This window comes from Excalfactoria chinensis, chromosome Z (genome assembly GCF_039878825.1).
Source record: "Excalfactoria chinensis isolate bCotChi1 chromosome Z, bCotChi1.hap2, whole genome shotgun sequence".
Classification (NCBI taxonomy): Eukaryota; Metazoa; Chordata; class Aves; order Galliformes; family Phasianidae; genus Excalfactoria; species Excalfactoria chinensis.
This window is the reverse complement of record NC_092857.1, coordinates 2106736-2129437: the sequence shown is the minus strand read 5'-3', so window position 1 is coordinate 2129437 and position 22702 is coordinate 2106736. Positions and strand designations below refer to the sequence as shown.

The 22702-nt window shown below is 40.5% G+C and overlaps 1 protein-coding gene across 2 annotated transcripts in view; it reads right to left on the bottom strand.

The window, feature by feature from the left end:
- Positions 1 to 22702, bottom strand: part of EPG5 (ectopic P-granules 5 autophagy tethering factor) — a 47110-nt gene that overhangs the window by 23478 nt on the left and 930 nt on the right. For both annotated transcript variants that reach the window (XM_072360163.1, XM_072360164.1), the window contains exons 2-19: positions 19969 to 20901; positions 18011 to 18254; positions 17030 to 17166; positions 16343 to 16450; positions 15578 to 15651; positions 13499 to 13607; positions 12902 to 13016; positions 12349 to 12499; positions 11362 to 11517; positions 10813 to 10970; positions 7954 to 8108; positions 7631 to 7771; positions 7248 to 7412; positions 6280 to 6402; positions 4467 to 4726; positions 2413 to 2553; positions 1172 to 1316; positions 141 to 338 (exon numbers count right to left, since the gene is read on the bottom strand). In XM_072360163.1, the coding sequence (XP_072216264.1) occupies positions 141 to 338; positions 1172 to 1316; positions 2413 to 2553; positions 4467 to 4726; positions 6280 to 6402; positions 7248 to 7412; positions 7631 to 7771; positions 7954 to 8108; positions 10813 to 10970; positions 11362 to 11517; positions 12349 to 12499; positions 12902 to 13016; positions 13499 to 13607; positions 15578 to 15651; positions 16343 to 16450; positions 17030 to 17166; positions 18011 to 18254; positions 19969 to 20901 (3513 nt within the window). The remainder of the gene's footprint in view (positions 1 to 140; positions 339 to 1171; positions 1317 to 2412; positions 2554 to 4466; positions 4727 to 6279; positions 6403 to 7247; positions 7413 to 7630; positions 7772 to 7953; positions 8109 to 10812; positions 10971 to 11361; positions 11518 to 12348; positions 12500 to 12901; positions 13017 to 13498; positions 13608 to 15577; positions 15652 to 16342; positions 16451 to 17029; positions 17167 to 18010; positions 18255 to 19968; positions 20902 to 22702) is intronic.

Sequence of the window (22702 nt, the reverse complement as noted above, 5' to 3'; positions counted from 1 at the left end):
GAGCTATTCAGAACCAAATCAAACAGCATAACCACACTGTCACTCATTATTGCAACTGTTCTTGTTGCCCTTCAGGAGAACAGATTCATATCAAAATCAGATTTATCCAACAGCCACAGGAACACACCACACCCACGTACCTTGTGCTGTTGGTAAAGCAGCTTTTGTATGCAGTCTTCCTGGCTGTACTGAAAAGCAGCTTTACATAAGTGATCCAGTAAGTAGAGCGTTGCCTGGTCCCTGTGCCACAGCTGCTGGCTGATGAGGACCTGAACCCAGAACTCCAGTACTGCAGTTGGCCCCACTCCGTTTGGCTGGTCACTTCGGAAAATGTGAGTCTGACAAATTCAAGGGTAGAATTATTCAAGAGCTTTCTTTCAGCTTGAATTGAAGCATAAGGATCTGCTGAAGAACTGCTCAGCTCGTATGAGGCTATGGGTCTGTCCTTAACACACAGCAATGCTCTCTATACCTATGCAAAAATATAGCTTTGTCATCTCCAACCTCCGAAAGAGATTCTGCATCTTAGAGATCAATACATCTGAGGGGATTAGCAAAAACGAAGTCCACAATAAGCAGGATCCCATACAACCTGCAGACATAGACAGCACCTGTGCCTGAAGTATTGCCTGCTGTTCCTGCAAAAGGATCTCCCAGAGTAGACAATCATCTCTTAACCTTTACTTTCAGATGATAGTGGGCTTTGGTTCTTGACTGCTGTTTCTGAACACAGAAACGTTCTGTCACACTGTGGTTATAAATTAATGGTCAAAAGCAAAACTTTCAAACATTTGAGTACCTTCCCTATTCTTCAGTTGTCTCAAGTGAGACAGTAGTGATTTTCGTCACTTTCCCTTTTCAGAAGGAGTTCTGATAATAGGAAATCCATCTTCCAAGAAGTCTGTCAGGCACATATTGTTGACCTGTCCAGCAAATTGCCAAATTCAGGCAAGCTTCAAGCAAAATACTTCAGGAAACCAAAGCCAATGTTTCAACCTCGATAAAGAACATTCTATGGATACAGAACTGACACATGTTGAACCTTTGTAACTCTAAGCATTAACTTAGTTAAACATATACATATTTTATAAAATGTAAACATACACACGTATACACATTTTTTAAGCAATTCTCCTGCTACTTCCCTCTTTTATTGTTTAAATCTTCTTACCTGTATCATACTATTGAGCAGTTTAACATTTTCTCCATAGCTCGCTCCTGTCAAGTGCTGTGTTACCTTATGTGTGACCTGCTGGGTCATGCCTTGAGGGACTCCACTATCCAGCTGAAGGAACAGTTGGACATGAGATAAAAACCTAAGAATACCAACGAATTAAATTCCATTAATTAACTCTAGAACGAATTATACAGCATGAGAAACAGAAGAACTGCTTCTAGTTTAAAACTTGAGCACAAAAATTCAACAGCACTAGTGACACCCACATACTGGGATTTTGCTTTACAACAATGCTGCAAAGTTAACTGCTCCATTTTAACCATATCACTTGCATAGTACGAGCAGCTCAAAGCAGACTGTAGATCCTGGCTGCTTTACCAGAACTGAAAGCATCTGAAGTCATAAAATGCTTCCAAAATCTGAGAACTGAACAGTGCGTGACACAGCGTAAGTGTTGCAATGTGGCCAAATTGGAAACTGCAAGTGTACAGCTGTGCAGACAGCAAGGAGTAGCTTGTATTTTCTATTCAGCTTTCTAGAAAAGGCAAGCTTCCTGGAAGCAACAAGTATTCCAGTAGCAGAAAATTCTACAGAAGAGCTCTAACTCTTTGAAAGAGACTCATTCAATCTATTCAGTTTAACACATTTCAAGACCACTGTCTGGTACTAAAACCAAGCAGCAGAACAAACTTTGCATCTGCAGTTAACAATTCTACCCTCCAAAGGAGGTGGACCACAGCAAGGCTGCCTTTTGGGAATGGTTCTTGACCCACCTCAGCACACAAGTCCAGCCCAGGATTTGTCCAAGAGTCTGCCATGTGATCTAAACCAAAATCACATGAGCGACCACGTTACTAATTTACCAGGACAAAGAGCTGAGGCCCAGCACTTGGGAACATTCCCATTTGTTGCTCAACTTACTGGTAAGGACACAGATAACATCAACTGCTTATCCTTCCCAGTCACCTAAAGCCAAGGGCTCCTGTCAGTACAGCTCTTTGCAGCCCCCTTCCATGGCAAAGCAACACTGAATATCATGTGCAAATACCACTAAAAGGGGACGTTTCCATAACTGCCCTCTCAACCACAAGCCAAAAAGTATTTTGGTAAATAAAGCAGGTATTCTTCCCTGACATGCCACATTCTCACTAAACACAAAACCCAGAATGAGTAACACATTTAAGATTAACTTTCACTGTTCTAACATAAACATGTTAGGAATACATCATACTTACTGCTCATTCTTCAGGAGATAATATTGGCAAGAATAAAATATGGGTAAAACTTTATCCAGGATGTGGACTACTGTTCTCAGGTATCTAGACTGGACAAGTACACCCAAAAGAGGAATCCCTTCAGAACAGAACTTCTCAATGCTGTAAAAACAGAACAACAAGAGGAAGAACATGTAGACTATTGGAAAAAAAAAGTGGAATGTTGGTCCTTTCTGTGATATGAAACGTACAGACATTCATATATTTATACAGTCTTTGACCTCCCAAAGAACTAAACTCAGAGGTTTTTTTCTTTAGCTGAAGAAGTTATTCAATAGCTGAAAGACTGCATACAAATTTCCTATCTTCCGGGGGACTTAAATGTATATATACACATGTACATAAATATACACCTATATATCAGTGAAGATGGGAACCCTCACCAAGTCTGAAATAATAATAATGGGTTCTTGTCAACCAATCTCTCCCTCGAGGCAATAGCAATATCTACAGAAGGAGTTTTGTATTACCTGCCTTGACATTGCCTTAGGATTGATGATCCTCTGGACTTTCTTCTCCACTCCCTATAGCTGAAGCTCAAGCACTACCCTACAGTCTGTATTACAGTTACAGCTAGCTCTGATGAACTCTGCCCCTGTTGTCCAGGAAACTAACTACTGAGCTTCTTGGTACACTGCTCTGCATCAGATTTTGATAGGGGGAAAAAAGAATTGCATGTTCAGACAAGATGGAAAACGTTAATCTTATGTCTAGTCTATAGCCACAAAAATGGGGGGTTTCTCATTGCTCAACTTTGGGGCCAGTTACATTTACTGCTTCAATAAATTACTTGGATGCAGGACTAAAATGTATACTAAGTTTGTAGATGAAACTAAATTCTGGGAGGAGTTATTGATTCCCTGGAGGGTAGAGAGGCCTTGCAGAAAGACCTTGATAAATTAGAGGGCTGGATGATCACTAACCCTACAAAGCAAGCACAAGTGCCAGATTCTGCACCTTGGATGGGGCAACCCTGGCTATTCATAGAGACTTGCAGATGAGAAGCTGAAAAGCAGCCCTAAAGGAAGGGATCTGGGCATTCTGTTTGGTGACAACTTAAATCAGGAGCAGTGTGCCCTGCAGCCCAAAGAACCAACTGTGCCCTGAGGTGAATCAGGCCCGGGGTGCCAGCTAGGAAAAGGGAGAGATTGTCCTGCTCTGTTATGTGCTGTTGCAGCACTGGGTGCAGGTTTGGGAACTACAGAGTCAGAAGGACATAAAAGTACCAGAGAACATCCAAACCAGAGCTATGGAGATGGTAAAGGGTATGAAGGCAAGACGTATGAAGACCAGCTGAGCTCCCTTGGTTTGCTCAGCCCTGAGGGGAATACTCATGGCAGCCTGCATAGGAGCAGTGTTGAGCTCTGCCCTCTGGTGACAGCAACAGCACATGAGGGACAGCATGGGGTTGCAACAGGGCAAGATCAGGCTGGCTGTTAGGAAAGAGTTCAGTTTCCAATTCAGGATATTATATGATTCTATTAAATCAAGTATTAAGCTACTAGCAAATATCAAAGCTCTTTATTTCCTTTGCCCGTTAACATTACAGGTCTCATACTTTTGTCTGAGAAATACCAGCACTTATTTAGATAGGAGATTATTTGAAAGGTTATAAAGTTCTTATACTGACTATTATCAGCTTGGGTGGTTTCCTTCTTATTGCTTTTTGAATAGTCTTGTACCAGCTCAGCTAGGAAGTCACTGGAAGAGCTGTTCTGTAATTATATGATCATAATGGCCGGAAATAATGCCACAGTTTCCATATTAGTTCTCATCACTGTTTTGATCCTAATGTTTTTGAAAAGGCATTTTTTGGAAAAGTTTTTGGAAAATAAAGCTAGTTCCATTGTTCAAAACTGTTTGTCCTTAAAGATTGCTCAATCCCTCGCATCAGAAGTCATTTATCATCTCCCAGCTTACACATGACATCAGTAGTTCTTAGCTCACCATTAGAGTGAGCAGGGTATTCAGGTGCTGGGTCATCCATTTAAAGCAAACCCAGAAGACACACTTACCTGTGACCTAGTGTGGTCATTGCCAGTGCAAGGTAACAGCCAATAGGGATGCCTGCTTTAACAGCCTTCAGGAGGGGGTGAAGCGTGATCGATTCTGTCATGTCAAGCACACTGTCAGATACAGGAACTGCAGGCCAGCCACACTGTATGCCACGGTCATTTCTGTGAAGCTTCAACCTCAAAATCAAGCCCCATGCCCACTGGTTGAAGGAACTCTCAGGTGTTTCTCCATAACGAACAATGCTAGCTAGGTAAGAGACCTGAAACAAAGCAGAAGTAACAGCAATTAGGGGAAGCACATCCCTACTGCATCACATATGGCAGCAGTCTGGAAGGACTCAAGTCAGCTACAATGAGCTTATTCCATCAAAATACCACGAATGACAGTGGATCAGTACAACAGTAATTATTTTCCAGACTCGCCTTGTAGCACCACCAATTAATTTAACTTCAAATCTGTGTTTCTATAACCTTGATTTCCATCTCCTCTCTACCTTCACCCATCTCTTTTGTTAAAAGCTACCAAACCACATTGTTGTGATGAAGTTTCCCCTACTAAATAACAGTTTCTGGTTAAATATTTTTACTCAAAAAAGAAAAGGAAAAACAAACACCAACATCTTTGAAGGTGTTTGGCAATTTTATAAACAAATACACATAAAAATTACCAGCTGTCAACAAAGTCTAAAAAACTTGTAGTTTCCTCTTGCAGAGCAGTTTATAACACGGATGGGCAAAGCCTTCGTGCAACATATATGTGCCTGTTATCATGAACAGTCTGCCTAGATCAAGAGATTCCAAATTTCATCTGATCCTTAGGAAAAATGGTGTACAAGGTCTAACAGACTAGTGTAAATTTCAGGTTTATGGCAGATATTCCTTCCATCTTTAGTATATAAACAGAAATGTTCCTCAAGCTCCAGCTAGTACGGACCCAAAAAGACCAGTAGCAACCTAGGTTGCAGCATGTTTGGGCAGAGAATTCATCTAGATGGCACAAGACAACAAAATATGTTTGAGTACAGCAGAGAAACAAGGCAGAAAAGAGCACAGAAAATAAGGAAGTGCCAAAGTGTGAGGAAAAAAAAAGAGACCTGGGGGAAAAAAAGAAAAAGCACAGAAGTGCAGGAAAGGAGGAAACACTGTATAGGAAATACTGAGACAAAGCAACAACACAATACTAAGAGCTCTGAATAAATATATGCAAGCATCTTTACTTGAACATCCAAAAAAGACATTTTTAACTTTGATCTTTCTAACCTTCCTTCTGTAACTTGGAGCCATACCTTCCTCAGTCATCAGTGTGCTGTAAAAATCAATATTAAAGTGTTTGTAGGGTGTCCAGGGAACACAGTACTGACCACTACTAAAGTATCTCCTAAAAGAGATTAACACTCCAGTCTTCAAATAAAGTAAAATTAAGAACTGGAGACAATAGAAGGATGCCCCTTATGTCTACCAGTTTCATTCAATACCCTTTCAATAAGCAAGCGCTGCCCAACTCTGCATGAGCAGATGCCTCTTAGGAAGAACAGACTGTAACAATGCAACTACAGGCTAGATAACAATGCAAACCTACAAGGGGACAAATTAAAAACACTTATTTTCTCACATAGACATTCCACTAGAAAAGACAGCACTATTTTCAGATAGCACTGTGAGTGCAAGAATATTCAGATTTGGGATATTGTGATGGATAATATCATGATAGTGTAGCTCTTAAAAGGAGAATAAGAAACAAAATAGTCTTTATTTGTTGTTCTTATCTGTCGCTAGCAGTACCTTTTTCCCTGTAGATTTGAAGAAGGAATACCTGCTTTATGCTTTCAGAAAGCAATCCAGAGTATGGTTTCTGGGAGAGGTATTTCAGGTACGCTTCAAGGACCATCAATGCAACTTCAGAATGAACAGCTGGATCCAGATGAAGTGCATCCTTCTAAATACAGAATCCAGAATCACAACAGAATTCTGCTTCATTAAAAGGTTTCTACAACTTCAAAGAAGTGTTTTCCCTCCCACATCTGACATAACTGCTATTGCAAAGACCTCCCAGTTAAATTTTCCATCCCATTCACTTGTTTTCACTTGTGGTCAAAAATGGGGAGAAAAAGTAAAGCAACCTTTGTCTGCGAGTACTCCAGTTATCAACGCAGCAAAGGGAAGAATTTTGTACAGTCATTACAATGCCAAAAAGAATCACTGAACAGAAGCTACAGGATTTTTCCCCACTCTATTCCTGTTTCTCTTTAAAAGCAGTGCACTGAGCATGGATTGAATCCTAGACAGATTAAGCTTCTCGAGCAAATCTACACAATGTTTCCCTGTCATTTACAGAAATGCCAAGGCTCTGAAACCTCTTCATTTCAATCAAGAGTTTCCTTTCATTGTGAAAAACACATCTGGATACAATCCTGAAAACTACAGTCACACCACCCTCATAAACACCAGGTTTATGAGGGGGATCCCTCCATTGTCTGCTGTCACAGATACCTCTATCAAGTGACTTACAAGAAGTATCCTGTCAGCTGTTTTGTCAGCTATTTCCCTTACTGAAGGCAAAAAAAAAACCAAACAAACAAACCTGCTTCAGTCCCTTTCAATTTCAGCTACAGTGCTAAAGGAAACCAACACAAGCAAACCCTCAGGCAAACGGCTAGAAAGTTGCTGTGAATTTACCTTCCCATGCCTTCAAATGTACAGCTATGTTACCAGCGGTATATAACTTAGTATATAACCTCTGGAAACCCAAACAAGTTCAAGCCTCCTGGCTTTAATACATACCTGCTCACACAACCCCCAGTTCAGACCTTCCAAGATAATACAGGCTAGTTTATTCTCCACAGTGGTCAGACTGTAATTCAGTAACCAGTCTCGAATCAGTGCTATTTCAGATGAAGAAGGTTTCCACAGGTACAAAGGCAGTTCTTTAAACAGATACAAAGAAACCTTTGAGAACAGAAAATGGAAGGCAAATCAGTATTTAGTATGGAAAAACAACCTGTACTACGCCCTTACGCCTTCAATAGAGATACAACAAAAAATAAAACCCCAGACAGGTCTTTAACATGACCCATTCATACTAAGCTGTATCCACACATGGTTTGTATGACTTCTACCTGGTTTTAACTGGGCGCTTGCTTTAAACGACAGCAGTTCTCACTTACCATTCCAACTTTCTCAATGGTCTCTCTAACTCGATCCAACAGCACAGAAATAATCTGCGTATGGATGCTGGCAATTGCTCCCAGGAGCTCTCGACCAACTTTTGAAAATGTCTCTCTTGTTGCAAGACTAACATACGACACCTGAGAAGATGAGGAAAAAGAAGTTACTTGTTATGGCGGACCTTCACTGATGCTGCAATATACCACCTTTGTGAAAACACAGAACCAAGTCATTCATGTTTAAATAGACACAGTTCCCACAGTTACAAAGAACGTGAGCACCTTCACCCTCTCTCCTGAACGGACCAGTAATATTTTCTCACCTCATATATCTCCAGAACAACAATTTTGATAAAATCCTCATCAACATCAGCCCGTTTGGTTTGTGCCATCTGAGCAAATGTGGTGAGCAGACAAATTTCTTCGGAGCCGTTCATGGACTGGAGATACTTCTCAAAACTTTCAAGGTGCTGCGGGTCTAGAAAAGTCACACAGTGGTGTGTTTTAGGACATACATAATCAACACTTCAACACAGTCTGATCCCAGAGAAAGAATCAGTTACAAAGGAATTACCACTAATAGAGGCCTGCAACTCAAAACCCTCTCTTCAGAAACAAGCAGTTGAAAAGTGCAAGGAACACAGAAGCATGCAGTGAGCCCACATGATTCAGAAAATATAGCAGTCATCCGGAGTGAAAGCTAAAACTGCTTCAAGAAAAGTTCACCCACAGGAAGAACTGCTTGAGTCTTTGTCTTGTAAGAACATTCTCATGTTTTCAGCTTCCATGATACATTGCAGCAATTAGTTCACTAGATGAAGCCCAAATTACAAGGAAGCATTCCGTTTCCAACCAGTGTTACATCCAATGAAAGACTAAAACTGAGCCCACCCAAGCTGAGCAGGGAGATTTAGATCAAGTCAAGAGATTCTGCTAATTGCACACACCACGATCTCAAGCAGCAATTAAACTAGAGAGATCATTCTATGCTGATTGCAAACAAAAACATCTAGCACTGGGCCTAAGAGATGCTAAAGAACTTCAGAGAAAGATCAATTTCTGCTTCTCAAACTCAATCTGACAAAACTCAGTGAATATACTTGTTTGCAAAATACATCTGAAAGCAAAGAATTGAAGTTCTTTAAATCCAAGAGTGAAATGCAGGCAAACAGAAAGAAAAAGGAAAAAAAAAACAAACAAAAACACTTAATGAATGTGTTGGAGAACTGTGCAATTTAATAAACAGTTTTCCCATACTGTAGTACAAACTGCAGTCTTAACAGATACAACAGACACAAAGCTGATGTCCCACCCACTCATCTCTGTATTCAAGAACAAGAAAAGACTTGGTCATTACAGCATATAAAGGCACAGCAGAGTAAGCCACAAGGAAAAGGGGCTGAACATGAAAGCAAGAAATGAACCAGTGACAGCAACTGTCACATTAACGCTGTGATTTACACACTTGATAAGGCACAGACAAGCAAAACAAGAGGGCAGGAAGCTGGAAACAAACTGGATAGGAGAGAAACAGCCTGGTAAATTCATGAACAGAGACCAAAAATGGAAAGCCAAGAGCTGCTGAGTACATGAGCACAGTGTATTCTCTGCAGGTTCCTGCTTAAGGAAAACCTTCCTTTGCACTGTACCTGGGCTCCACACACTGCTCAACTCACAGACTCCCACTGAGCCATATCCTGGAAGTGAATGTAGACAAGGAGAAAAGAAATCTGAGCCTCCACCTCATCAACTCACAGTAGACCAATGACATCCCCATCAGTATCAATGGGGTACACTCCCAAGGGAATGTCTGTGCTGTGGTGTATTAAGGTACAAAATAAGGGAAATAAGCCAGCACTGCATTGATGTCAGGAAAAAATAAGCGATTTGAGAAGATTAGGTGGATTTCCACTAAAAACTGCTGATATTCACTGCCTAGTCATCAGTGTGCTGACACAACCAACTGAGGAGAAAGAAGAGGATAAAAATATCCTACATCAGCATACCAGGGACTTTAAAACAAAAGTTAGCAAGAAGCAATACAAAGCTTGAACAATAAATAATGTTTTACAAAAGTCCTTCTCCTACTACAGCTGCAACCCAACACATCATATTCCATTATCTTTGCTTAAGATGCAAAAAGAAAATAAAACAAACTGTTGTCACTGAAACTGAATAACCATCACCGATTAGCACTGGCCAGTTAAATTAAATCAGTACTTCATAAAATATACACAGTTACAATCTACACATCCCTCTTGCACTCTGTATTAACTACCCTAAAATATAGTACATTGCAAACAGAGTTAAGACACTGACTTATTTTCTCAAGACCAATTTTCTTCAAGATTTTGCTGATGTGGTGAAAGGTATCTGGACTACCAGCTAGCTGAAAAATAAAACTGACAGGCAGTGAGACTTGTTCTTCCTTGAGATGAGAAAGAGGTTGTGGAGTAGGTAGTCACTACTTTGGTCATCTGTCTCCCTGTTAATCAAGTCCTGAAATGTTTTCTCATGAAGAAGGAAACAAAGAAAAGACAGCATTCAAATTGGCTTCTACAAAGCTATGCTATAGCTGAAGCCTGCATGATGGCTCAGAAGATCAATACAGGATGAAAGTTAAAGGAAAAGAGAAAGAAGAACTATATAGGAAATTTAAAAAAGCACAGCATCAGTAGACGTGGAAGGTAAGTAAATATCCAACAACACAAACTGCTGAAACCAATACCACCAACTTTAGGAAAAGATGAAGGAATATTTATACAGTGAGCAATAGCCAAAGACTTGACCTTTCCTGCTCAGCCTATTATAAGGAGTCTGTCACTTCCAACCCCTATGATTCCAATTCTAACAGACAAAAAACAGCTCATAAAAGCCCATAAGTAGAAAAAAATTCAGTGTTTCAGGATCAAAATCATACTCCCAAAGCTGCTGGAGGTCAAGGTGGAGCTTGACATGAGAACACAGAAGATGTACCTGCCGCGTGGCACTCTTGCATCTATCTGAAGCAGCTAGGAGAGAAAACTAGTTCCTGTTAAACTACCCAAGACATTTCTGAGGACACCGGACCAGTCACGTTGCAGAGGGTATATTTAACAGTGGAACCTGCAAAGAATTAAATCTGTTGCTCATGCAGCTGCAGCTGAATCTGTTAGAAATGGTTCTGAGAGAAGAAATTCTACCTTCAAGTCTCTGTTTGCAGTCAGCAGGCTGTAAAGTGGAGCAGAGCTTTTCCAGGTTCTCACTCTCTGCACAATGCATGACAAAGAAGAGCTTCCAGAGCATGTTACTGGATAACGTTCCGTAAGGCATCTCAGACATGAAGAGCCAGACTCCCAGCCTGTTAGATGTGAAGAAGCAAACAGAAAGGTAAACCCTGATAAACTTCAACCCTTGAAAAATAAATAAATAAATTAAAGCCATATGCCCACACCCCTACCATACAGTTAGGACAGAATTAGGAACGCGAAGATGTGTTTTGGTACCTCTAATTTTGGGTTAACCTATTTCTGAACTGAACAAGTCCCCAGAGCTTCTGCCAGATATCTAGAATTCAAGGGGTAATTCTTCCCCATCTTAATGCTACCAATGCACTGAAAAATCCTGCATATTACAGTCTCATTTAAACCATGAAGTACCTAAAATTACTGCAATTCCCAGTTTCAAATATCTCACACTTCCAAAACGATACTCCAAAATGAGGCCAGTATCAGCCATGCAGTACAGCTTACCTTTTTGCCTTCAGAACATGTAGAACAGCTCTGAAAAACAGCTCATCAAACTCCAGCTGTAACTTGTCCATGGAGTATGGATGTCCTATCGATCCATATTGTTTATTGCCACTGATGTACTGGGCCCAGTGGTCACTCACATGACAAACTGTCATCCTACATAGCAGAACAAAGTTGTAGATGTCTCGCTAAGCACATCATCACCATAGAAAACACAGACATGCAGTCAGACTCTGGTTTAGTTACAAGAGATATATTTCACACTTTATCCTCTGTTTTTCAGAGACTGCCATATGAATACCATGTTCCTGTAATTCCCTATTTTAGAGAGAGTGAACCTAAAATTCCTGCGCTATGCTTCCTTGGTTTTGCAAGCAAACAATGCACAATATTCTGTTATATCAAATTAATTTGCATACGATCTTTCAAGCTCTACAATCCTACATCAAGGAATGGCAGAGCACGCAACGAAACCATAAAAGATTAATTACACCAAGTAATATAAGTGTATCCCCATTAAAAACAGACTCATTGAAGGCGAGTGAATGCTAAGGGCTTAAAAATTATAGAGCAATGTTTAGCTTCCAGTTACATTTGCAAGAACATTTTCAAGGTGCAATTTATCTATTTATTTTAAGAATCACCAAAGTAAAACTGAAACAATGCTAGAGTACAATTGCAAGTAAGCAATAGCACAGTCTGTAAGAAAGGAAGATTAAATAAGCTTTGCTGGTGCTTCACAATTCACCTGGCTCTCTTCTGCAGCTACAGCATTTAGACACTGCAGCTCTTTACTGCACAGGTATTTTCAGGTAAAGGACTCGAGGACGTTGGATAACAGATCATCTAACCCTAAACCAACTAACTCTCAGAACACAAACAAGCCAAAACCAGCTCTTGGCTAGCTTATTCATGAAGAAAATCTAATTTTTAAACCAGAATGCATGAAAAGGATTCAATTGTACCACAGAAAAGATACTCCCTTACTTGATCAGCTGACCAATCCGCTTCACAAACTGCCGGTATCGTGCTCTGTTAAATGTTTCTAACCCCACAGACAGAAGTTCCACCAAGGAGTTTGCAAAAGCAAAAATCTTCATCATCTCCTGAGAAGTTGTTTTTTCAGGAAAATAAGTACCTAAGACCAAGGCAGGACAAGTTAAGTACCAAAAAAACATGCATGACTTCCGGATTCTTTCTTTCAGAAGCACTCAAAGCAACAAATAACATCTTCGCTGTCCATCAGATAGACATTGAGATTTATGTTTCTTTTATGAAACAGATAACAAATACTTCTAAGTATGAAAGTACAAATAGCCTATGAAGCTTTTAAAATCTCTAACAAGCAGTTGCTTAATGTAATTAAGCAACATTTTAAGTTATCTCATATAAACATCACACATTTCCACCTTATCTGTTTAGTCTGTGAGTTCTTGCATGTGTTCATTATAACTTCAGATCAGAGACTCCCATAACACAGCAGTATTCTCAGCCTTTGTTGTCATTAATACAATTACCATAAGAAAAACAGCTGTTTTACCTGCAGACTTAAACCCAAGGAAGTGCTGAAAAAGTTCATGAAATGGAAACTGTGACAACAGAACAATCAGGTCATCTTCCAAAAGCAAAATCCAGCTTGTTTCAGGATCCTCATCCTGTAGATAAAACTCAGTTTTACTTGCTTTTCAACAAAAAACACCATAAAAAGGCTAACACAATTTGTATCAATTCCAGTTTACTTGAAGGAACAAAACGAAGCATAACTAAACTCTTCCTCTCACATATAAAGGCTCCAGAATTCCTGTCTGAGTTCTTGTACTCACCAACTAGGAAACAGCACGAGAAATGTTTTTTTCAGAAATGTGGTTTATGAGGGGAAGCAGAATTCAAATGGGCCATTTCCATGCAACAGCCCCCTTAAATTGATCTCCATCCTTGTTACTCATTTCTAGAAACTATTTTCTACCACGATTATCTATTATTACGCCACAGAGGCAAAAGGAGAATAAAAAACAACTGAAGTTCACATGATGCCACTAAACAACAGTCAGTCTTCCTTACTCCATTTCACAAGATCAGTACAGTGAGGCTGCATAAAAGCAGTAAAAGGGGGAAAAAAAAAAGTCACTTGCTGTACCTCTTCTCCTCCTTCATCTACCAGTGTCCAGTTTCCAGATTCTTTCCCAGAGGAAGAGGAGCTTTTCCTTTCATTCGGTTTCATATGGCACATGAAGTCCACCCGATTTCTGATTTAAATAAAAATCAAGTTTAGGGAAATTAAAAAATTAAAACCTTTGAATTTCTTTATCTTTTCCTTACGAGACTGTACTGGTTTTGACTGGGACAGAGTTGATTTTCTTTCACAGCAGCCTCTAAGGTGCTGCACTTTGGAACAGCGATGAACAGCACTGGTAACACACTGATGTTTTAATTGTTTCAGAGCAATGCTCACAGTGCCTTTTCTGCTTCCCATGCTACCCTGCCAACTTGAAGTGCTCCAGAGGGGACATGGCCAGAACAGCTGACCAAGACAGGCCAACAGGATATTCCTCACCTTACAGTGCCATGTCTCAGCTGTAAATGCTGCAGAAAAGAAGGAGGAAGGTGGGGTGTTCTTCTGAGTAATGACATTTGTCTTCCAAATAAACATTATGTACAACTAGTCCTGCTTTTCTGGAAATGGCTCTATGCCTACCTGCCAACAGGGAGATATCAAATCAATCCCTTATTTTGTTTTGTTTACATGCACTGCACAGCTTCTGTTTCACTATTAATTTGCCTTTACCTTAACCCACAAGTTTTTGCACTATTACTTTTTACCCTTACAACCACAAGGGAAATAAGTAGCTGTATGAGGCTTAGCTGCCTTCAGAGGTTTACCCACATCCGAGAAGACAATCAAAACAAATTAAACAAAAAAAATTAACAAGTCTGTCAAACCTGATGTCCTACAAGACCTTGTGCAGGTCAGCTCCACTGTACAACTTTCGAGGCTGCGTTAGCTGACACCACGCCAACATTAGTACATCAAGCTATCATAACCAAAGAACTTCCAGGAAAGAATTGCTTCATATCAAGCCATCTCCAGTTCCATGTTGTACTTCTGTGTCTAGGACACTAGTTTTAAGACTCCCTGTCACATAAATCCTCAGCTCTTCAAATATATACCAGCAAGTCAAACAAACATGCAGAAAGGCATTATAAGAAGTTAAAATGGTAACACCTAACTTCCTTTTAAGTAGGAATGTTGTATCAGAACCCTGAACACACAGCAACAAAACTCCTGACCTCTCTGAATCCCTACACTGGTAATACAAACACACCAGTTTCACAATGATGAATTTCACAACACTAGTAGCTCATCCTAAATTGGGTTTAAAATCTCAACTGGCTCCTGATACACAGCTGCTGTACCAGACAAATGTCAGACCTCTAAAATTAAAGCCATGTGCAGTTTCCATGTTCCTATATGAACAATTAAGAGAGCCACTCCAAACATCTTGCATCAGTTTTTGCTGAAGGACCTGCTAATAACCCACCAGCAACACACATTTCTCAGAACACATTTATTTCCCCAAAAAAAGTTCTAGACTAGAAAGGTAAAACAAGACCTTTTAAAACAATATTCTACAACAACCAGAAGTCCCAGTTAACTCCAGGTCAGACAAAACTCTAAAAGCTGGCACACACTGCTCCTCTGACATTAAGATCTGAGTTGGGGAATCAAAGTAAGTAATACATTTTATCTAAAGCATGTAATAGGAGCTTTCACTAACGACTGGTTTAATTAGCTAGCCCCTCCAAGCACCATGTAGTCCATCCAGATTTAGAAAACCATGAAAAACAAATTAAGAAACACAATCAGCATTCACACCAATTTAGCAAACGCTTTATTCAAGGCCATCTGTTGCAGAAACAGCATCCTGAACAGGTCATCATGCAAGGCAAGAACCCCATTTCAGAATTCACAGTTGAAAATAAAAACCACTAAATCAGCCATCACGGTTATTTCGCAGCTAAAAGCAAGCCTTAGCCACACCTTGTGCAGAAGGAAAATGCACTGCCATGGCTGTATTTCAAGGTGAAAGAGTAAAAATCTTTAACTGTGAATCTCTTACTTGTGCACTTTCAGGGCTGTGGACTAATAGGTTTTCTACCACGATGTTTTCTACTCCTAAATCAGCAGAAGTTAATAAAATGTTGTTTTCATACTTACTTAACGGGAGACATAAGCAAGGCAAGAGATTGCATGAAATGAAAGACCCCCGATGGATTATCCAAGACTTTAATCTGCAATTAAACGTAATAAAAAAAGAAAGAAACCTAAGTAAATCTAAGTTACGGTCTAAGTAAAACAATGGGAAAAAAAAAATCAGTCTTAAGTGCAAGGTTCGTATTCTGAGTTCCACATTTGCCATTAGCGTCTAGTTCAGACTGAAAACTACTCGTAAAAGACAGTTCCAACAGCCAGGAGGCAGTGCTGGTATGGCACAATACTGGGTGCTACTGTGAAGTACTTACGGAAAGGAATTAAAATAAGGACAAAATACACCAAGAGGACCACAAAAGAAGAACTCTCTTCCCCTCCTATATACATCTTGGCACCAAAGGGGAAGCTAGGAGTTGAGCAGAGGGGAATCTACAACTCTACCTCCAACTACCCTTTTACTTCATTGCTTGCCTTTTCTCTGTTAGCACAGAGAAGACATTTTAATACGGCCAGATTTCCAACATCTTTCCCTCTCTGAAACAGAGTTCCAATGCCTGTGGATGCATGTGCTCCCTTTAAACCACACAAAGTGAACCCTATTCCTTGTCCTCAAAATTACCCAGCTAATAAACTTTCCAGGGAAACACAAGTTTCAATGGACAGGCTGTAAAATCTGCTCTTTCTCAGCTCTTCTAACTCACACATAGAGGTGCTTCTAACCTCACCTCACCTATTCCAGCTTTCCAGAACCAAAGAATTAAACATTCACACCTGAATGAATGGAACAGCCCATTCACCAATCCCAGCTGGGCAACGCAAGATGTGGTTGAAAAGGAAGAGATGGTCACCAGGACAGCCAATTCGTTGCAATACTGAAACCTAAAGAAAAAAAATATTGCACTGTTGTAAATAATTTCAAGGTTCATTTCTTTATAGTCTCGCTAAGTAGGAAAATGCAGTATTGTTCTTTCTACCCTCACACTTTCCACTTAGTCTGTTTCCAGAGTGACTTACAGTGGAACGTTATTTAAAAGCCTGTTTGCTTGGTTCACAAGCCACAGTGACAATCATTCCGTATAGTGCATAATATTAATTATAACTCTATTAAAAGCTTCTTTAAAAATAAGCAAGAACAGAAGTTTCTCAAAAATGCTGATCCACATTACAAAATAAGTAGAAGCACTAATACTCCACGTGCATTACAAAAAATAAACTTAATTTCAATGTGTGCAGTGTTGTCTGCTCATGTGCCAGCCCTCATTACTACGGTTGACCTTCACTGACTTCATCAAAACAGGGAACTCGTTCTAATTCAATAAGAGATTCTGCTCACAAAAGAGCAGAAGCCCAAAAAACTAGTTGCTTATGAGTCAGCAGGAAAAACAACAGCACTTTCAGAACTCTGTAATTCATCCCATGCGTTGGATCTAAACGCTCTATCCCTGCTCACTCCCTCACCAGTCTCCGCAGCCACATGAGAAGGTCACTCTGAAACTGAGGATCTTCAATAACTCTGCGAGTGAAGCTGAAGAGAACGCTGATACACTCCTTCAAGTGGCTCAAGTCTGCAGAAAGATTTTCAGACTGTTTTGAAACTGCAAATCAAAGAAAGGAAGAAAGAAAGAATAACAGAGAGTTTATCAACAGCTTTCAGAATAGCAGAGTACATAGTTGTTCTGTGGGTATACAGAAAATCTCCTCTCTGTAACTATAGACACCAAGATATTTCAACACAGCTGCTTGTTAAAACTGACAAAGAACACTTATGTAGCAAACTTTAATCTTATAATTAAGCACTGAAGGCTAATTACAAGAATACTCTGTTTACTCTCATTAAAGGCCTTCCCTCAACATTAATTTTATAAGCACCTCCACTTACTATGCATATAAACCAACCAGGATGTGGAGAACAAAGCGAGGATGTCAAAAAAGGTTAAGTTTCAGAGAGATCCACACTTTAGCCCAAGTGTGATATAGGCAGAAACCCAAATATGTATAGGATGAAACCAAAATGATTTTCCAATGTTAGAGCTGCATGATTTCAAATAGCCCTCCAAAAGCAGTAAAGCAGGAAGTAGTTTTTAAAATTGTGCATCATCAGTTTGAAAAAGGGACTGTATTATTATATGGCAACTTTGATAACAACAGAATGAGCTCCAGGTGTCCCATCCCACCTGCTGTTTCTCTAGAGTAATCCATGGCAGTATACAGCCTAGACAGATGGGAATCCTGCAATCACCTTCCATTCTCCAACGGGGTAACAAAACTAGAGTTTTTCCATGAGAAAAGTGTTCCACTGATCCCTCCATAAAAACTGACAGGTTTTAATATCAGGGGAGCTACACCCCAGTACACAAATCCCATCAACAAGACTCTAAAACTTCAGGTGAACAAGGTGCTGGGCACCCCCAATAGCACAGCAGCACAATAGGAACACACCTTGTTCTTGCTGCTGAAGAGCCACTGATCTCAGCAGGGAGGAACTGTTGAGCAACCTGTACACATAGGACTCCACCTGTAACCGAGACAGCACTGACGTGTAGGAGTGCAATGCCAGCGTCTGATGCACGTGCTCTGCTTTGGCTTCAAACAGCTTTTTCAGTTCTCCCAACACACTTCCATTCATCTCCACTGTCTGATAGCGATGGTGACCAGTCACTTTGCACTGATCTGCACAGACACCCTGAAAATAAAGCAGTTATTTTATGTAAGTAATTCTGTCACTCAGTCAAACGTGCTTACAGAAAGTGACCCAGACATGACTCTCCCCTCAGAGGATTTCAAAGCTTACAGGTGGACAAACGTTCGGGAACATTCTACATATTTTTCAGATCTACTGAACAATGAAATGCTTATCCTGGACTTCATAAGAAATGATTCATATAAATCCTCAACAACTGAAATACAGAAATAGGCATGAAGTTACCTGCCTGTATCACTGACAATGATAAACAAACTCTTACTCCTGGTGAGTGCACATGATCAGTAGTTTAAGGATTCCCACAAGTGTTTAAATCTGGTATTTTAAACTGGAACATAGATACCAGAGCAAGTAAAACCTTTTTTTAAAACTCTCAGAACTCAGTATTTACAGCAATTGCCTGTAATAAATTTAAGGTTTCTAAATGAACTGCAATCATTTTCCCAGACTAGAATTAGAAGACGAGAACAGCCTTCGCCCTGTTTCCAATTCTTTAGCTAAAGAAAGTCACAACACATGATTCTTCCGCTATTCTTTTACAAAAGCAGAAAACACACTTCCAGATTATGCCCTTTGGAAGTCTGGTCTTGTATTTTTTTTTTAAATTATTTGAGTATGAATTTTAAATTGGCAATCAGAAAACAACTATTCTGGATATGCAATAAATTGTGAAGCAGGAGGGAATCAAGCAGGCAGCAGGCTTAGCCAACCATAAAATGCACCAAAGGGATTAAGAGTGAAGCCAAAACTGCTCTCCATGTAGGAGCTTAACAGCACAAAGCTGAGAGTCCAGTGAGATTCGGTGATACAGGTAAGTTACATCTCAAGCAACAAAAAGATTACAATTTGCCCAGCAGACATCACTCAACATTAAACTCTGAGGAACTGCACAGCAGAGGCACTAGCTTTAGAAGGACACACACACAAGAATAGTGAGAACCACCACATACATTGGTATTAAACACCTTGCAGCAGTTTTAATGATGTGCTGGCACTCACTCCCACACCATAAAACTCCAAAAATGAACTACACTGAATGAGTTTGGGGAACATTCCTCTGATGTCTGCACTAAGAAGTTCCTCAGATCCCACTGGATTGCAAGCGGCTGTGCTACAGAGCAACACGAGCACCACAGCAGTGACTGTAACCACAGATACACACGTGGAGCAACTGTTCCTGAAGGTGGATTTAAGTCACACACCCTGTGCTCCCAGTAACAGGGTCACATGCAAGGCTGCATGACTCCAACTCCTCAACATACGCACCTCTGAGAATGGGACACAGCCAGGAATGATGTCAGTGAAAACAATCACTACAGGCAGCAAGCCAGATTGGACACCATCACTGTGACCATTCTGACATTCCACAGACAGCCCTATCTTACCACATACATCTTCCATTTTCTGCAAGTACTGTGGCACAGACTTAACCCAACACTACAGGAAGAACTTGATGGACAGCTTAAACACATGCCTCACCCCAAAAGAGAGCAACAAAGCAGATCCTACTACCCCAGACTTGATTTTATAATCCAACAACAGACTGTCCTAAACTCAACAGGATGATACTCCGAAATCTGAAGTTGGGTTTAGTGGAAACAAAAAAGCTAAGTCAAACATCTATTTCAGAACAGCAAGCAAACATTCAGAATCACATCCTAATAGTTATGCCTGAAAAGCAGCATCATAACAGCACCTGCACAGTCTTCTGTTCTTCTTTAAAAGTCCATAACCTCCCCTTAATATTTTGGCAGTCTGTTGTCATAGCCTGCAGCTCCGCCTCAGCCAGCAAAAGCTGCTTCCGACAGCGCATATAGTTCAGGAGCAGTTCATAAAATTCATGCCTGTCTTGATGAGCAACACTTTCAAATTCCTCTGTGTAGGAGTCAACATTCTCCAGCCATGAACAGGGTTCAAAAATTTTCAGCTGTTCTCTGGTAAAAGGCACGAGTTCGGGTTCAGTTGGCAGCTCCGGATAAAGTCTTTCATTGTGCAACAATGGTTTGACTGCCATTATGGTTGGTCTCTCATAGGCCAACTCCATCGACAAGTCTGGATAAACTGATTTCAACTTCAAACAATGAACACGTGCCTTGGACTTCTCACAGGGCTGCGAAGGACTCAGAGGAGGTTTCTCTGAGAAACGGATAAGAGGACTTTTAGCATCTTGTACACTTTCAGTTTCTTTGCCCCTTGCAATGCCCACTACTGCCTGAGTAGCAGCTGCACTGGAATGACAGGAACTGCTCATCACATCAGTGTTTCCTGATCCACTAGCAACCACCTCCACAAGGCTGGGAGGTTTGTCCACCTTGCTTTTTTCACTTTTCTCAACATCCCCTCCACACTCCTCACGTGAAGGACCAGCTTCACTCTCTTCTCCATCTGCTGAAGGCTCTACAGCCGCTGCCAAAGATCCTTGGCTTGTTAAATTACAGGGGGAGATGTCACGTGCATCAGTCACAGCTTTTCCACGCTCTGCTTCATCACTGAGCTTAATTTCTGTGAATTCTCCTGGTTGCTCCACTTGCACTTTAGTGGCCTGAGAAGACACTTCTGCCACAGGAGGGAGGAAAACTTCATCAGGCTCTCGTATCTGGGAGTCCTCGTTACTTCTCTTCTTCTTCTCCTAGAAATAAATGAACAGCATTATTAACTAGCAAATCCCCCTTCCTCACATCCCAAACCCCACCATCACCAAAAAACACCACCAGTCAACGCCACAACTCTATAAGCATCTTAACAGGTTAATTTTCAAAATAATAAGGTAAAAAGAAATGCACCACACAGATCCTCGGTCTTTAACTGCCCTTCAGATACTGTGCATCAATGTCTGTTTTCTTGGTCAGCTCCTGAAAGATATTTCAATATTTCCAAATGAAAATCCACAGACATCCCAGAACGAGGTGTTCCACCAATTCATAAATAATCCACATAACAAAAACAAATTCACCTCAAGTTTTACAGGGTTACTTCATGGTCAGAAAATTACTTTCAGAAAGTGATTTTGGAACAAAGAAAGATCTAGAGCACATCTTCTAATTACCCCTAATACAACCCCTGAAATAATACCCATTGAAAACAGGTATCACAGACCAGAAACAGCACAGCTCAGAAGTGACATTAAAACTGTAACGTGTTATCTGATCTGTATTCTTCAGACTGGATTCATGGGAGTATATCAATTGTCTCCTTCCCAAAGCACAGCACAGGAAATAATGTGGCAAGCGAAGTCAGTAAGGGTTTTGCTAAAGGTGCACTTACAAGCAGTTCGTGTGGACTCATCTACTGATAAAAAGTAAAACTGAAGAGTTGGACAAGCCCACTTTGCTTGTGGGAGACCCAGATAACATAACAGAGATCACAGCTGAAAACAGGGAAACCTCTCAATGCTCCTCCAAGACCGAAGAAGAGATGACAGCTTTGCAAACTTAGTGACAACTTCACACAAACTTTCTCTAAGCAGCTGACAAGACTTTGCTTTATGAGAAGGCGAGGCGCTTCCAAATCGCAACCTCAAGCCTACTTTGAATTGAACCATGTGCTCAAAGCTTCTTCACAAAATGGCTAATAGAGTAGCTTTGCTTTCAGACTGCGTTTCCTGTTACGTTAAAACCTGCAAACACTCCTGATCACAAAATACTTCTGACACTCTAATGCTACTGTTAGACAAAAATAATAATAATAAATAAAACCTCTTAATATTCATGAAGTGCCTTTCAATTCTTTCATTCTAAGACAAAAAAAAAAAAAGCCATAATGTTGAAAGGTTTTTCATCTGAGAAAGGATGAGAGAAATCAGGTCCTGAGCCAACATTAAAGCAAATCATGAAATCTGAGATTTCAGTCTGCTTCTGAGGGCTTACCCTTTAAGTTTAAAACGGCACTATTTTCAGTGAATGACACCTCGTGCCAGAAGGAGACCTATTATTTCCTATTATTTTTCAGGAATCGCATGTGCAATAACTCAGTGCTACTCACTGGGATGCTCACAGACACCTAACAGCAGCTGAACCAGCCTTTATTCCAGCTTGCACACATTCTGGCATCTTCTATCACAGAACAGCTTCAACTAGAAGGAAATTCAAAGGTCATCTGTTTTTCAAAAGCTTACAACCCTTGCTGAGGCACAGGAATGAAACCATCCTTGGTGTGATTTGGCCTCAGGCTGCATCTTCAAACACTCCCCACGTGTTCTATGATTCTGTGAGAACCACAGAATGGCTTGGAGTGAAAAGAGACCTTAAATCCAGTTCCTACCCCAGCCTGTCTTGGAGTACCTCCGGGGACTGGGCAGACACACTTCTCTGGGCAGCACTTCCAGGGCCTCACCACCCTCTTAGTAAAGAATTTCCTACTAACATTCTAAATCCCCCCTCTCAGTTTGAAATCATTTCTCTTGTCCTCTCACAACCAGACTTGCTAAAAGC